Raw genomic sequence first — 17,394 nt, 5'->3', positions numbered from 1 at the left:
GCAGCCACTCAAGCTTGTGTGCTATCTTCATGACTAATCTATGAAAGCAACAAGAAATTCTGGTATGAATTACTAAGCAAAGAGGAGACTAATCAGTCTTAATGAGCTGCAGGCATGAGTGACTGATCACAGTGAGCATTGGAAAGTACCACCAAACCCTGGTCATTGTGTCAAGTTGGAAAATAAAGTCAAGAAGGGGGAAGGGGGAACATTTAGAGGGGGAGGGGGGGAACATTTAGAACATTCTATGCTTCTTTAAAGGTTTGTTTTAATTTAGTGTGGGTCATGGGTTAAATATTCCTGGGAATTAACATATTGCTGGTTCATTAGGTTATTAACTTATTATTATAACTTATTACTGGAGATATATCTTTCAATTAAAGCTATTGTAATCTGATATATGGAAATTGGATGTAAGTTAAGACAATGTATTTAAGGCTTAATAATAAAAATATTTTAGAAATGGCATAAGCATATGTATTAAGAGCCTTGTAGCTAATGATGCTGCCTAGCTCATTACAGCTCATTACTCACTAGCACATTACAAAGAAATTTTAGACAGTGAAAACACTCAACTATTTTCAGCAAAAACAGTTTATTTCCTGTTATGAATAAACAATACTGCTATACCAAGAAGAAATTGTAGAGAACTTAGGTGATATGATTATATAATAACTGTCTGAAAAAATGTAATGAAATGTAATCGTATGTCATAATTTGCCAAATAGAATAAATCAATTATTTTCCAGGGGAAGGCAGGTCCAAAGAGTAAAATCGTGTCCAATTGCTATGTTAGAGATCATTTCTCAGGCCAATTCAACTTTATAACTATGGTAAATTTCCCTATGGTCACTGACTGAGAGATTAAGTTCACTGTTCCAGAATATATCTATGAAATTTAGCGGGTATCGAGATATAGCAACACTTTACCTACATTTACATTTACATTTACAGCATTTAATCGTTCCACTGTTGTGTACACCTACTTACTAGAAGTGGTGTTTCTTTAATCCTGACTAATGTACCTTTAAATACTGCAGCACTAATAAAAATAGAATATGCTGGTTGACACTAACCCAATGACATTCAGTACTTGTGTTGTTTCATATTGTTTACCTAGTCTATTACACTGTTACTAATGGTATATTAACACTGTAACACAAGTTATTTAATGTAACGTTTTTGTATGCAATACCTGTAGCCCAAGGATACTCTTATATAATAAGCACTGTGTTAGTTTGCTTTTTATAAAACACTGCTGCATATCAGTCAGGAAGCGTCTATGGGCCAACTTTACCTACATTTACATTTAGATTTATACGCTCTTATCCAGAGTGACTTACAAAATTGAGTCGCTCTGGATAAGAATGTCTGCTAAATGCCATAAATGCAAATGTAAACGTAGGTAAAGTGCTGCTATATCTCGATACCTGCTATATCTCATAGCTATATTCTGTAACAGTGATCTTAGTCTCAGTCAGTGGCCATATGAATGATCATTTGTAAACATATTGTCCTGTGTCCTGTTTCTTTTGATAGCAATGTGATTTCCGTAATACATACTTTTCAGTATGTAGGCTATGCTTTCTATTAATTACAAGTGAGAAAATAAAGAAAGTATGAGAATGATATAGGTGCTTTATATATCTAGAGTCCATTATTAGTGCAAATGAATTTTTATCATTTCAATTGTTTCCATTATTGGCAATCTGCTACAGGTATGGCTCTTGCACCAGTAAAACAGAGCAAATGTGATCAAATGTACTCAAATTAAATCAAATGTAATCAAATGATCTTTCTGCACACAGGTTCTGTGCTATATTGCTGTAATCAATCAGTAACATTTATCACCTTTTTTGTGAAAACATTGTAAATTTTATACAATAACAACCCTGAGAACACATTTACAAAAACATATAGTATTTAATTTAACATGACTAAGAAAACATAATTGTATGTTTTAAACTAATTAGTGGTCAAACATACAGTGCATATTTTATCTATCTGAAGAAACACAAAGCTTATCATAGGCTTAATATACATCTACATACAGACTATTAGGAAGCAAGGATTTTAAGACAACAGGGATATGCTATGCTACAAAGATGTATTTATGGGTTAGAGAGCTAACTTAGGGTTACATTTAAGTAGATCTAAGATCAGTCAGAATTACCTTAAATGCAAGCTTAAGTTAGCTTGCTATCTTTTGACTCCTGCGTAATAGTACAGTATGCGCAGAGTATTATAACAGCATCACACTGATCTTACTACTGCTGTGCTAATCAAGCCTATTTGATGCTGCTAAGTCTAGCAGGGAACAGTATTGCAGTGAACCAGAAAAAAAAAAAACTTTATACTATACAACAATAATAATAATAAATAATTATCTAAAATTTTGCAAAATACAAGACAATATTCTATGTTCACTTAACACTTTAGAACAATTTTTAATAAATATGGATGTGACTTAAATGGTCATAACTCGAAAGATGATGCTGTCTATGCTCTGAAACCATCAGCATGCAGAGAACGTCTGCCACACAATTGATTAAAGCTACATTCTGGAGAAACTGCCGTCGGTGGCCCTGTAGAGCAAAAGTGCTTCTCTAAATATTATAACACACTGACTGTATGAAGATCTCATGGCATAGAAAATGGAGAGAACATGTTTCATTTGGAAATTATATAGTAGACAGAACAGTCTACACAACATTGTATGTAAAAGGACAAAAAGAAAAAATCAGGTAAAAGCTTTAAAGTGCAAAGGAACATTTGATATTACGGTGTATTCTACTGGGGTTATGACCATTTAAATTGCGCAGTCTATAATTTGCTACATATAGAGTTTAGACTAAATTTATTGATCAATTTTTTTTAAATAAATTTTATAAATAAACGGCAACATCCAAGTTATTATTCTGTACAGGATAGTAATGTTATAAACACTCACAGATCTCACAAAAAATATATATAAAAAACAAACTACAAAAATGCTTTGACAAATAAAAGCATCATAACATTGACATGGCATTTAACACACATCTGCTACATTTTAACACGCATCTGATATTTATCTATCTATCTATATATGTATTTTTATTAATTTATGCCTAGATTACTGCATATGTTTATGATAAAGTATTCTTACAAGAGTGCTTGTGCTGTTTTAAGAGTATGATGATGTTTAATACTGGTATGTTACCTAACTAAAGATTTAAACTTCAATTTAGAAAAGTTGCATTGACTGTAGAAATCAGATTCAGATGACATATTCTACTTGCTACAGTTTTGGCATTTAATGAATAATACTTAAATCATCATTTATCACTACATACACACTCATACATATTTATGAGAGTCCATTTGAACATTTGATAAAATCCGACATAAACTGTGTAGCCTGGTAGGAAGTGATAATGTATTTGTTGTCAGCATGTCCAAGAATACGCTGAAAAAAAAGACTTAATTCACAAGCACTTATTCCAAATGCATTCAATGTACTTATTCAAATGCTGAAGTTATTTTTTTCTTTGAACATACTTGAAAAAAACAAAAATAAAAAACTATCCCTTAAAGGATGGCTTGGATTTTGCATATTTGATTATTACATTACAATCCAGAGACACACCAGATAATCTGGTACTTTGATGAGGCTAGTATTTTTGTGTTTCCTTGTTTGTTTGTTTTTTAATGTATTTTTTGTCAAGCTCACTCACAGGGTAGAGGAGCTCTGTTTGTAGTCTCTGAGGATGACGGAAGCGTATGTGACACTCGGCGGGGTGCACAGGATGGACTCAGACACAGGGGAGTTGGGAATGGGGCTGCCTGCACCCACAGAGTCCCGAAAAGGGGAGGGAGGCATGAGGGCCACAGAGTCCCCCATCACATGCTTAATCTGCGCCAGGTCCTCCTCGTCATGAATTTGAGCATTGTCATACATGTAGCCGTGGAGGAGACCAAACTGCTCACCTTCAACCTCCTCCTCTTCCTCCTCCTCCTCCAGTGGGGAGACAAGCTCCTTCGAGTAAGGGCCATGCTGGTTTGGGAGGATGAGGGGCGGGTACGCAGGCCTCATCCCTGTGTCTGGCTCAGGCATGTTAATAATGTCATCCAGATCGGACATGCTGGAGCCGAGCTCGCCCACCACCTCCTGAAGGTGGTCTACAGTAGCATGCTGGGGGAGGATGCATTTGTGTGGCAGGTGCTGCTCAGGGGTGTAAAACTGCTGCTCCACAGCCCCTTCGTTCATGGGCTTGCTGTCAGGCGCCTGCCTGTGAGCGATCATCGCAGTGCTGACTGGGGGCTTGTATCTGACTGGGTCACCCTCATCCTCCTCAGCTACATTGTACAGAGTCTTGGTGCTTAGGTCTGAGAACTCCAGGCCTGTGTTATGGTAGGTATTAGTTAGAGGTTTGATGACAGCCATCTGATTGGAGCCGGCCTCCTGTCTCTTCACATGCACAGACAGTCTGTGCCACATGTGATCTCCTTTCGGAGGATGTCTTGAACCTGGTTCAGACCATGACACAGACTTTCCATTAGAACTATGAACAAAATAAAGATGGCAGTTATTTCACAGGAACCAAGAAAGGTGGACACAAGAACAACATTTCTGGTTCATGTAAAAATTGCTGTCAATTTGTTTGATCACGCATTATAATTTGAATATATAAACAAATATTTACTAAATATTTGTTTTCTGTTATTTTATATTGCATTGAATAATTTAATTTCAATCATTTCTTTGTACAAAGTTCTAGTTTAGCAATGATTCATGTAATGGTGATTAAACGGTTCTATAGAAGCTTATATGGAGCAGAGCCTCTCTCGGCCCTGTTGCTGAGACCCCCTTGGGTGTTCCTGTTTTAATTGCAGTAGACCTGCAAGTTGGAGATGTCTACAGAAACTGTTAATTGAAGGTTGCCCCCAAAATGGCATGACCCGCAGGTCTCGGGCGACACGTGAATTAAGAGACTGGGCCCGTGGGTACTGGTACTCATGCAACAGGATGGAGAGAGGCTATCCTACACTGCAGCTGAGTGTCACTTACTTTGCACTTCCGGGACCATTCTTCTTGCGCTTAAACATGTTGATGAGACTGTTGCTCCTGCAGGCGATCTTTCCATCGCCTACGTGCATGCGTACGACGTCTGACGTGGTGAAAGCACTGCGAACATTGCGCTCTGGCTTGGCAATGATGATGTACATCTTGGGTGTGAACATGCAGCCCAGTGCCACGGTGACACTCAGGCTCACCGAGAACGACGTGGTGATGATCTTGTAGTTGGAGCCGAAGTAGATGGGCACGAAAGCTAACCAGATGATGCAGGTGGTGTACATGGTGAAGGCGATGTACTTGGCCTCGTTGAAGTTGGCTGGAACATTGCGTGTCTTGAAGGCATAGTAGGTGCAGCTGAGGATCAGCAGGCCATTGTAGCCCAGCGGCGCCACCATGCCCATGTTGCTGGTATTGCAGATGAGATAGACCTCCCGGATGCTGGGGTAAGACTTTATTGGCTCCGGGGGCTCTAGTATGATGAGTGTCACCTCCAGTGTGAGCTGCACACTGATGAGGATGAAGGCAATGATCACCTGGGCCCAGGCACTCATGAATCGTGGCTTCCGCGTGCAGATCTTCTTCTTGCTGCCGGCCAGGATGCGTGCGATGCGGTTGGTCTTGGTGACCAGTGCTGAGTAGCACATGGAGGCCGATAAGCCCACCAGAAGGCGCTGCAGGTAACAGGAAGCCACAGAAGGCCGGGCTATGAGAGTAAAGGGGCATATGTAGCCCAGGAAGATCCCAGCCAAGATGATGTAGCAGAGCTCACGGCTGGAGGACTTTACCACAGGCGTGTCTCTGTACAGGATGAAGACGAAGGTAACGAAACTGGTCACCAGGATGCCCAGGCACGAGAAGACCACTGCTACAATGGACTCAGCATGGCTCCACTCCAGATAGCGCAGGGGAATGGGCTCACAGCCTGTGAAGACAAGGAAAAAACAAAAATCTGTTTTTAAACTGTAAAATCTACTGATTTGAATATGTTAATAAATAAATGTGATGTGTTTGGCCCAGCACTGAAGGAACGGCCAAAACTGAAGCAAGCAAGCTGCTGGATATTTTTCTGATACTAAAAATCGCTCACAAGGGTTCAAGAAGCAGGTCATTTCCTTATGTATGTCTGTATGAGCAAACAGTTTTAATGGCAAATTTGAAAATGCATTAAAATAATATGGGAGAGCTCACAATCTGTACTTGGTCAGTCACATAAACCATCCAAATGTCACCATCCAGAAACATTTGGAAATCATGGCACAAATGGACCAACTAATAATTTATAACAATTTATAAACATATAAACATACTTGATGGTCCCATTAGAGGGCAGAGGGCAGAGATTTAGAGTCAGGCACATAAATGCATATAAAAGGATGTAAATGAAAAATAGCAAAGGCATTTGCTGTAATATTGGCCATCTGCGTGTGACCAGTTCTCCAATGTACCAAGTGCTAAAGTAGGTTTCCAGTTCAACTAAAAATAAACAGACTCTCCACTAAGGGAGTGGCCATAAGACAAAGCCAGGCCAGGGGAGGGAAGAAGGACTGCGGCAAGAGAGAGGCTACAGCATGCACCCGCTGCTCCAGAGGTGTGGACATTCATCATTCTAATGGCACTTAGTGTATGCTTAACTAATTTATTATGAGTTATTGAATTAATTATCTAATGATCTAATCAGCTAATTATGGAAACAGCTATGACATAAAAGAGACAACAAATGTATACATATATAACATATAATGCATCTGACCCTTATTAGCATGTCCTCACACATATTATATATAGCATGTCCTCACACATATTATAAATATATATATATATGTCACAATGTTTTATATATATATATATCTGGAATATCTGGAAAGAGCTATAAGCTATTATATATATATATATATATATATATATATATATATATATATATATATATATATATATATATATATATATATATATATATATAAAACATTGTGACAGTGACAATACAAAATATCTTTTTTCAGTGTTAGTGCATTATGTACCCAGATCTAAAGGAGCAGCCTTGAAAATATGTATCATGCATTAAATTAACATATACGGTACATAGATAGGTAGGGCAATCTATAAGAGGGTAGATTTGACATTGAACATCACTGAAGACCTTTGAAAACAGGCCAGAAAAGCAAGAAGTAGGTCTGTTATAAGTGCACCGAGAGAGCAATCTGTAAAATGATAAATGGCCTTCAAGTGTCAGGAGAAACCTTTTGAAAATAGGATAAAGCAGAATTCTTAAACAACAAAATCACAATATGAATCTTTGGTATGGATCTTTGGATGAATAATCATTAATGTTATTTTTAGGTCCAAAGACCAAAAAGGTTCACATAATACCCTGCACCCTGAACATCAGCGTGCTAAACCTGACTGGACTCTGCAACTCATCCAGTAAATCTTAAGGAGCAATTGGCCCTATTGCCATAAATTTCATTATGTGAAATAAATACAATGTCTCCAACTACCCATGCAAGTTTACTTGTTACAGAGCACTGGCTATTGCTATGCAACAGTTCATGCAGTAATACATTCAGAGATATACTGTATTGCTCATTTATTCAAGCTAATACAGTATGCAGTAAGTTGCTATGGGCCTCCAGTGTGAGAGCCGTGTTGAGTGAGACTGAAATGTTGGTCTACCTTGCAGCTCTTCATCAGGCCACCAGCCCAGCTCACACGCCTTGCAGGTAAATTCATCCTGGACATACTCGTTATCCTTGCAGGCTGTGCAGATCCAGCAGCAGCTCACCTCTCCTTTCCTGATCACCTGGAGGGGGAACATAAGAGGAGCAACACACACCTGCTAATTACACTGCTCCACTGCATCAAAACCATTTTACTGTTGTTGTGCTGAAGCATATCAAATGACAAAGACACAGTTCTTCAAACCTGACAATGCATTTTCATCTACATCGAATGCATTCCTATTGATTCCTGACAGTTTTAGGAACTTCATTTTTAAACCTCAATTGTTCTATGTCTTTGTATATCAAAATAAAGAGCTTTTTAAATTCAGTGTGGTTTCCCTCTCCATCAGTTTTAGAAAACAGGTCTACAGGTCTGTATTTTCATTCAGTATTTAGAAAGTCCAGGGCTACATCTGTCACTGCTGACTGGTTCTCGCTGTAAAGGTCCAATTAGGAAACAATAATAACCAAGCACATTTTACTTATGTTCTTACACCTTAAAAACTTTCTGGACTACTGGACATAGAGCCTTGTATGTATGCATTAGTCATCCTCTTAGAATGGTACTTGTTACTTATTATTCACACTAGTCATGTTTCACCAAATAACTTCTTGTGACATCAGAACAGAAAGGAATTCTGATGTCTGAGCCTCTGTAGGAAGCAAATCCATTTTCTTTTTTTACACACCACCCAGTGCCCTCACCTACAGTTACCACAGTTTACTCCATTCACTTTCTATGACCATTTTCCTACTTCCTCAAGTTTCAGCAGATAAAATGCATACTTATTAACTTCAAGTCCATAATAATCAAAACCAGTCTCACCTTGATCTCTCCTTTGGAGCAGGGCTCACTGCAGACTGAGCGCACCATCTCACTCCGGTTCATCTGGATCATGAAGTCATCAATACTCAGGATGCCCTCGTGCCAGGAACCCACGTTGATGTAGTCATACACACCAGGAGCCACATGCTGCAGGTTCATTATGTCATACCTGAGAGGGAAGGATAGGATGCTGCACTTCTTTCTAAAGAAAATGTACAGTATGCACTTCTTCCTAAAAACTAAAATTGTACAACTTTTTCCCAAGTCACCATAGTCATGAATCTCAAAAAAAAAAAAAGAAAATTATTTTAAAAGATTAAATGTGTGATATAAAAGTAACACATTGGATAAATTTGATCTACATTTATTTCAAATTTATATATTTTTGATTAAATACCTGCCAGGTGAATCTCCATTCTCATCGAACCACACGTCCTCCCCGGACACTCCAGTAAAGGAAGTCTTAAGCAGGAATTCCAGCAGTTTGCTGCCGTCGATAGTCTCCATGGCGTCACACAGGCCCATGTAGCCAGGACACAGATACTCGTGCATGTCATGGAGACCATGAGCCATAGCGTTGATCGCATTGATGACAAAACCCATCTTACTGTCCTGCACATAGTTCTCTTCAAGGTTCTCATAACCTGCCAATACAATCAAATGAGACCGACACAAAATTACCTTTTCTGACATGTATTCAGACTTTGGCTTTTGATTCATGTGTAAATCATATAATTGTTCATTGAACTATCATGTTTTATTAAAGGCTTTTACTTTATTAACAGGTGCTTAAAAGCATCCACATGGCCACACAATTCAGCAATGGTAAATCACACTAGAGTTTCAGACACAGTGTAGTGGAGAGAAAACAGAATGATAGGGTGTCCAGAGACCCATGATTCTCCCAAAGCTAAGGGGGCAGGACACATTGTTTGCTCTTTCAAATCAAAGGATCAGCAGCATTAAACCAGACTATAGAAAGCATGCTTGTTTCCATGAAGACACAATTCTTTTCTGCACAAATCTTTTCTGCAATGTTATTACTATTAACTGGGTGAAGAAATTAATAATTTACTCATGTTGTTATAATGTTCTCATTCTGCCCGTTTGCCATCACAAATCAGAATAGAGATGCCACACTACTATTCTAAAAATTGTTATGGGTTGGGAACCATCATGAAATTAAAAGAAACAGAGAATGTCAAAGGACACCCTATCAGTGCACAGTGCCTTGTGATCTGGACCAAGCTGGCAGGAAAAGCAGCATCAGGCATTACAGTTGATGATTTAATAGAAAAACCGAGTAAAATGAAGTAGGATACATCTCATTATGAGGGGGCTTTCATTTCAACTTATCCATTTAAGTGGGATGCAGCAAGCTGGATGTATCAGACTAAACCAAGACATGCTTATGAGAACTGCTGCCTCCATGAGATAAAATATGTTCAAACTGCCTTCAAGATATTATGCAGAAGGTTCAGACTACTGCAAAAAATAGCAGAGAGTAAATTACATATATTGTGAAGTATGATGTTTATTGCAATTATCAGGACTCTATGGACAATAATATATTTCATCCATAGCCATAATACAGGACAACATATTTCATCCATTCTTCATAGCTAAAGGGAAAGGAAAGCAGGCTTGTTGCTTCTTCTGTCATCTTATGAATTGCAGGCCAATCAGAGTTAGTCAATCTCAAAACCTCGTCCTGCGACTATTTTGTGTCTTTGAGCCAATTAAAAGTGCAATGTAATTGGCTATATAAGCATTAACAGGGGCATGTGCTAGTCCCCATCTTTCCAGCCTGTGAGCTACCAGTGACACTTTTTATGAGAACGTGAACTGTCCTTTGGCTCTAACTAAACTAGGACAAAAAATGCTATAGCGGAAACCGGCTACTGAGGAAGAAAAGAAAAAAGAAAAAAAAAATGTCATTAAAGTTTTAAAAACGACATGCAGAGTAGAAGAGCAGGTATTGTGGTCCTACTGTGATTCTGTAAACATATGATACTGTGTCTGATTTATCCCATTGTCTGCCAAAGTGCATTAAAAGTAACATATCTGTGATTCTAAGATGCAAAGCCATGATATTTGTATATCCTCACAGTATCACAAATTGGGTTTTAGGGAGAGCATTATCTGTAGATATTAGAAAAGCATTCACAGCTGCTGTCTTTATTCTAAAATTTATGATTCAGATCTCATTGTGTGCATAAGCAACCAAAGGGTGCATGGTGGCCCATAAAGTTCCCACTCTGGAACATGCAGCAAAGCCAGTTGGCACGTGATAGCTAAAATCAATGTTATTGGGATCTAAAGTCACATACAACGAAGTGTCCACTGTTGTTACTGCAGTTCACAAAATATCCCAATAACTTCGTATATATTAGAGGTCTACCGATACACAATGTTTGTTCTGTATTGTGTTGTAGTATTATTACTATGATGATCAGCATCAACAATCAACAATTATGACAAGCACATAGTTGCACACTTTAATGACCATGATGATATAATGATTTGAAGATACAGTACATGATTGTGTGATATCAGTTGACCTCTATCTATATTGCTGAAGTAAAGAGCCTCCAAGATATCCATTCAGAAATATTTACTTACCGTCTCGTAACTCTAGATAGAAAAATAATAGAGGTAACAAAACAGCAAACTATGACTATTTCTTGGTGTCAGCATTTATAAAAGGTATTTGTTACTGTGCCTTAGGTTAGAAGGCTTTAGAAGGCTTAAAACCACAAGTGTATGGCATATATTACTTCAGTCTGATGAAAAAGTAAGTGAAATGTAAACAAGATGACATGAAATGTGTGCTTACACAACAGGATGGAAAATAAACACATAAAAAGTGCATGTAAAAAAGACACAAACAAAAAAAATTAAATCAGATCAGACAGTAATAGTTGCATGTTTCTCTATATTTACGTTTGTCTTCAAAATAACTTAAAAAATAATTTGTTTTATTTAGCAACATTTAGCAAAGTTCAAATGGAAACGTAAATATATTACACAATTTATGAAGGTGGAACAAAGTATTTGTGACTTTGAAAACATGCTTGTTGAGCATTGTTTTACACAGTCTAATGCTTATGTCTATGGGACATATTAATAATCTAATTGCTTATGCTAAGCAAAAAACAAAACAAAAATTTACCTAGGTCACCTTCTTAGTCAGCAGAGAAAATTATTAAAAATACAAAAAGAGCAAAGAAGGAAAAAAGTTTGTAATACAAACATCAAATCAAGAGGACAGCGCTTCATTGATTTTCTCTCCATCAGCCCACTATTCTGTTAATAATGCATTTTACGTGCTGTCTTCGATTCACAACTCTCCCCTTTCCCTGGCTACCTGCAGCAGAACCTCTCTGTGAGCTCACTGCACTCACCTGAGCAGTTTTTCATGTAGTTCCTGTTCTCCTGGGGGTGTCCAGGGATGCGACATTGGAAGCGATGTTGCCAGAACTCAGCGAACCATGGGTTCCTGGTGTTCGTATTAAGGCGCAGCTTCAGGTAGTAGTCATTAAAGGATGTGACCTCCTCAGACTGAAGCTTCATGGTGATGCCACCTGCTGCTTCCTGCTCATAGCCTTCCACCACCTCGTCTCGATCCGCCCAGCCATCACTAATAGAAGTAGGTCATACAGTTGAATTAATCTACTAATTATGGCTAGCTTCCTTTACAGACTCACACCTACAGTGCCTGAACAACAGGACTGAAAAACACTGATACACGTGAGTGAACTGACCTAGTTAAGCACAAGCTTCTGAAACTTGGCACATCCTCCTGTCCCTTCCTTTGAAGCCATGGTATGTTACTTAAGAAATGCTTGTGTTTTGTCTCAGGCTCTTCATTCGGCTGAGACCATAGAAATAAGACCTTATGAAATTTTCAATCTGACTTTATAACATTTTTAAATGTGGGAATAGAAGTGAACTGAATAATGTTTTAACATCATTTTCAATGCATGGATGTTCTTGCATATAAACATTATGGTCAGATTGCTGTAGAAAGGTTTCAGTGAAGAGGAGGTGATGGCTAAAAAGGTTATGCATATAGCCATTTTACAAAACCTTTAAAGCCCATCTACTCTAGTATATCATAGACAACATTAGACAGATTGTGCATTTTACACTTTAAACTATGCATAAATTCTCAGACAGGATTTATTTTACGTATTGAATTTTCGCAAGACTTTGATAATAACAAAAGTTCTCATGAGCCTGATAACATTATTAAAAACAGCTCATTACAATGCCATTGGGGTGCTTTTCTGAGCATGCGTTCAGTGGTCTTTCTCTCTCAGGCATCAGCAGGACTCAACTATGGTGGTACATTTCATTAATCCAGATGAAAAAAGTCACAAAGTGAGTTGATGGGAAGCAGGTACCTTTGCAGGTATTTGTGTACAGTACTGAGACACTTTCAGAGGTGACATCAGAATTCTCCAGTGATCATACATCAGACACTAATAAGTCAGTATAACATAGTAGTATTTTGTTTTTCCTCTTGAAAAAGGTGTATTTTCTATCACTGCACAGTGCTAACACAGCCATCTGTCTCCCAGCACCCTCTCTATAATGTGTGCCAAGAATGGTCTATTCTTAGGGTGCATGATCATAATATGCAGGCAAATCACCTCTTGCAGCTAAAGGATACTAGTGTTTCCTGAATTACATTTATAGCATTTAGCTGACACTTTTATCTAAAGCAACTTAGAATTATGACTTAATACAACTTGAGCAACTGAGGATTAAGGGCCTTGTTCAGAAGCCCAACAGTGGCAACTTTATGGTGGTGGGGTTTGAACTGGAAAACTTCTGATTACTAGTCAAGTACCTTAACAACAAAGCTACCACCAGGGATATATATATACTCTTGTAGAAGAAATTTCCCAGTCATGAATGAGACTCTGTGAATCTCAACAGTCATTTTGGGAACGTCTGACTACCTGACTATCTCAGGGTCTCTGGCACTGTTTTCCTAAGTTACTGCAAAGCTTTGAATAAGCCCCTTTTGAAACTCTCCTTGACCCAGAATAGAACAGCCTTGGCCAATTCATGTTCTCTTTTTCAGTCCTCTGAGACTTCCCTGGTGGCAGGAGAGAAGAAAAAAATATTACATCTTAACAAAAAGGAGTATCCAACTGCTCAGGGAGAGCACAGAGTCTGTCAAAGAACAACATCTCACAGTCAATCACTTTGATATCTTTTACAGTACTGTTTCAAAATGAGCTATTTCATGATCATTTTATTTCTGTCTCTACTAGTCCATAATTATAATATCAGGGTTTTAAATTGATGTCCTTTGAAGAGCGTTTATCTGTATCCCTAAACAGTGATACTAAACAAAGGAGGAGGCTCCATACAGAGCATTTCCATGTCTAGCGCACAGGCTGTTGACCTCCACAAGCATCTTTCAGTCTGATCTGACACAGTAGGACAGGCCAGTGTGGATGAATTATGCATGAGGCAACATTTGAAAGGGGATGCAGATGTAGGGATGTCCTCCCTGACCTGAGGAGATATAATACCTTCTAGGCTTCTGCATGGTCACGTTAGAATCAAACAAACACTAACTCCAGTTTCCAGAACATATGAACTCGCAAACATTCCAAAGTATTTTCAAAGTAAAGCATGATTCTTAATGGAGAAAAGAAAGTGAGGTCTATAATTGATTGGTGACTTGTGCTGTGCCTGTTAGTAGAATGTAAATCACCTTCCAATGAGGAGAAACTCTCCAGCTACACCAAGGCGTCTCATGGCCATGAGGAGGCCGCGGACAGTCATGCCTTCACAAAAACACACCACCACTCGTGCCTTGGGCAGCCGCTCTCGAAGTTTCCGCAGCAGGCGGTCGAAGTGCTTCTCCCCAGCATTGCTGTAGATCTTGTCAGAGTGAGCAATGCACAAGCCCTCCTGGGAAGCCAGCTCCTTAAAAGCCTCCATCCCGCTCTCACCATAGTTCCCTAGGAGAAATAGATGGACACAGTAAGCTCTGCTTCACAGAATCTGTTAGGTCTGTGCTCTTATTGGATTCATCACCACTGGCCTGAAACGCTTGGATTGGGGAAACAGGGCCCCCTCTTTGGACCCTTCTTTGGGCCCTTCATCTTAGTCCTGCAAACTAGTTATTCTCTCTAACTGCTTGACAACAGCCATGCACCATTAGCTCCATTTATGATTGTGATGAACCTGGAGCAAAGCTGCTATGACCCACATCACTCTGCAATCCATCAGTAAATCCACAGGCTGATGATGTGGTTAGTATTGCTGATGGTCATAACTAGAAAAGCATCACAAGCCTCACAAATATCAGCCACTATAAACTGAAAGAGTTTGTATCCTTAAAATTGTTTTCCCTGCACCGGTTTTCTCATAAACTAAAACAACTGAATTCAAGACATTGTTTAGCTTCTACAATCAGAATATACGAAGCTCAGAATTTAATATATAAATAAAAGTGATTTCAGCTTTGAATTTCAGGAAGAATTTTCAGACAGAAGACATGAATATATTTTGCATAGCACTGGAATTGTGTGAAGAAGAGAGAGTAGGTTTTTTTTATCTGACCCCCTAAATGCAGTAATTTACATAAAGAGCCTCTCTTGGCAAGTTTGACAAGCCGAAGCATCACCTGCCAAGCTGCCTTCACTGCCATGTAGGACACTTTTGGAATGACTAGAACAAATCGGTTTGTTCACCACTCTGAGAAAGTAATCTCGTGAAATTAGACATGGTAAACCTATGACTAATGAATAAAAACAACTACCCAGGTCTTTACAATCATTCCGTCTTCCAATGTTTAGCACAGCAGCTACCAGGTGCTTTCAAAATATTTTTGATGTACAGACACTGCAACTAAGCTACACAGTATTCTAAGCAAATTGATAAAGTCACGATGCACAGTTACTGTGCAAATATTTTTTAAACATGCAAATTGTTCTACTGATCAGAATGATTATATGTTCTAGCGGTGAACGATCAGCAAGAGGACTACAGAAATATGAATTATGCAGTTGCTCGCTCACCTTCAGTGTGCACAGCCGATACATAAGTCCAGTTATAGCGTTTAACAATGTCCAGAAGGGCCCTGGCCTGTAGTGTGTCAGAGGGTACCACTCTGAGGAAATACTTATAGAGGGTTTTATCACTCAGATCAATGCTAGTGGCAGAGTAGGCAATCTGGGGGATGTTGAACAGTTGCAATAGATTTTGAACCTGAATGGCCACTGAGCTGGAGCCTGGTCCGATCACACCAGCTATGGGCTTCTTAGTGGCAGGTGGTTGACTGGATGGAGGCCCGTCAAAGCACCACTTTGTTCCCTCCCTGTCATCACGGATTGAAATTAGAGAGTCCCTTATAAATTCAATACTTTGTTCCAAAGCCACTGACGAGTGCCAGCAAGAGTCCCTGATTTCACAGCCCAGAGTAATGTTCGGTAGAAGATCCGGATCAGCGTTGATTCTGTCCAGTGTGTGGAACATCGCCTCGACCCGTTGAATTCCATACTGCTCCCTGACTTCTCCGCACGTCCTCTCAGCGACGTTTTCCGCCGACGGTTGGTGATGTACAGAAAAAAGAGCTCCAATTATTATATCACCGTCCATTCGGGCCACGGAGCGGGTTGCAGCTCTGGGTACCAATGACCTCTCATAGATGTTACTTGCCAGTGCGCAAAACAACAAAAGTGACAGAAATAAAATGGTAATGAAATTCATTCTCTTTATTCTCCACATGGTCTTAAAGACTTCGGTTGCTGATTGATATATGTATGTAAGCTTGGTGGTGCGAAGAAGCGACGTAGGCATCCGTTTTCTCCATGTTTACCGTATCAACCATTGTCCAATTGCAACTAACTCAAGGAAATCATCATCAAATATCCTGCGAACAAAAGTGAAATCTCCATCATGCAACAGTACTAGAAACTTTTAATTAATGTCTTAACTTATTACAATTAGTCACGAGGGTATGTGCTTGGCGTAAATCAGCACCATGGACAGAAACATTAATGCAATAGAAATCTCTAACTTTATCCTAACGTGTAGTCATGTAAATTAGTAGATTTTCATAACCTTAAAAAAAACACCGCTGAAACCTTTTCGTTGTAAAAATTTCCAGAAGACCAAACACCAAAAATCCGAATAGGCTACAAGTTGCAAAAAATCTACGCCAGTATCATATCAATCAAAATCGTCAGACAGCGAAGGTGTTTGGTAGAACATGCACCGAATCCTCTAACTATTAAAACAATGCATGCTTACCCGAAATCCGATAACAAGTCATCCCGTATCCTCTACTGGACCATTCAATCTTATACTGCAGTTCACTTTCTACTGCACGTGTAGTTTTTTTCTTCATCCCCGAAAACGAGCGCGGATGCCCCCTCCTTTTCATGCTATCACTGCGCCTAAAATCGGGTCACATCAACCGCAGTGTAGGTACGATGCAGTGAAAAGACTAATTATAAAGATTTAAAGTATTTTAAAACTACTGTATTCACCAATTATAATTTAAGTGTGTTTAATGTTTCATTGGCGTTTTTAGGAACCTAATTTCCACTAAGATATTAACCCATTTTTCCATCCCGTCTTTTTTTCGGAGACAAACAAGTGTTCAAAATGTGAGGGAGGATGCGCAATTATTTTCCTTGACGATCAGTAACATGACTCGGGGGCGGGGGGGGGTTCCTGAGAAAATATAAAAACAGGCTCATATCTATATATAGAATTTAAACTAACAAATAATACACTTTCTAACAACTACGATATTGAGG

At 38.9% G+C, this 17,394-nt stretch overlaps 1 protein-coding gene across 4 annotated transcripts; it reads right to left on the bottom strand.

Annotated features, from left to right (window-relative positions):
• Positions 1-578: 578 nt before the first annotated feature.
• Positions 579-17,234, bottom strand: grm1b (glutamate receptor, metabotropic 1b). 4 transcript variants are annotated; one of them, XM_027011196.2, is made up of 10 exons: positions 16,883-17,234; positions 15,649-16,502; positions 14,337-14,586; positions 12,007-12,242; positions 11,775-11,786; positions 9,000-9,246; positions 8,603-8,771; positions 7,730-7,856; positions 5,051-5,981; positions 579-4,544 (listed from the first exon to the last, which is right to left on the bottom strand). In XM_027011196.2, exons 2-10 carry the CDS (start codon positions 16,427-16,429, stop codon positions 3,713-3,715), a joined length of 3,585 nt encoding a protein of 1,194 aa, XP_026866997.2. In that variant the 5' UTR covers positions 16,430-16,502; positions 16,883-17,234; the 3' UTR covers positions 579-3,712. The 4 variants fall into 4 exon arrangements, with proteins under 4 accessions (XP_026866997.2, XP_026866999.2, XP_026867000.1 ...); XM_027011199.2 differs by having other exon boundaries at positions 4,315-4,509; XM_027011198.2 differs by lacking the exon at positions 11,775-11,786.
• Between the last annotated feature and the right edge of the window lie 160 nt (positions 17,235-17,394).

This window comes from Electrophorus electricus, chromosome 13 (genome assembly GCF_013358815.1).
Source record: "Electrophorus electricus isolate fEleEle1 chromosome 13, fEleEle1.pri, whole genome shotgun sequence".
Lineage (NCBI taxonomy): Eukaryota > Metazoa > Chordata > Actinopteri > Gymnotiformes > Gymnotidae > Electrophorus > Electrophorus electricus.
This window is presented reverse-complemented; position numbering and strand designations above follow the sequence as displayed.

What these genes read in the sequence shown, in the direction of transcription:
- grm1b (XM_027011196.2), bottom strand. Translation starts at nt 16,429, where the DNA reads ATGCCTACGTCGCTTCTTCGCACCACCAAGCTTACATACATATATCAA. An exon ending in ATCGGCTGTGCACACTGAAG is followed by an intron (nt 14,587 to 15,648) that starts GTGAGCGAGCAA and finishes TATTTCTCCTAG; the next exon opens with GGAACTATGGTGAGAGCGGG. An exon ending in GCCTGATGAAGAGCTGCAAG is followed by an intron (nt 5,982 to 7,729) that starts GTAGACCAACAT and finishes TTGTCTTCACAG; the next exon opens with GCTGTGAGCCCATTCCCCTG.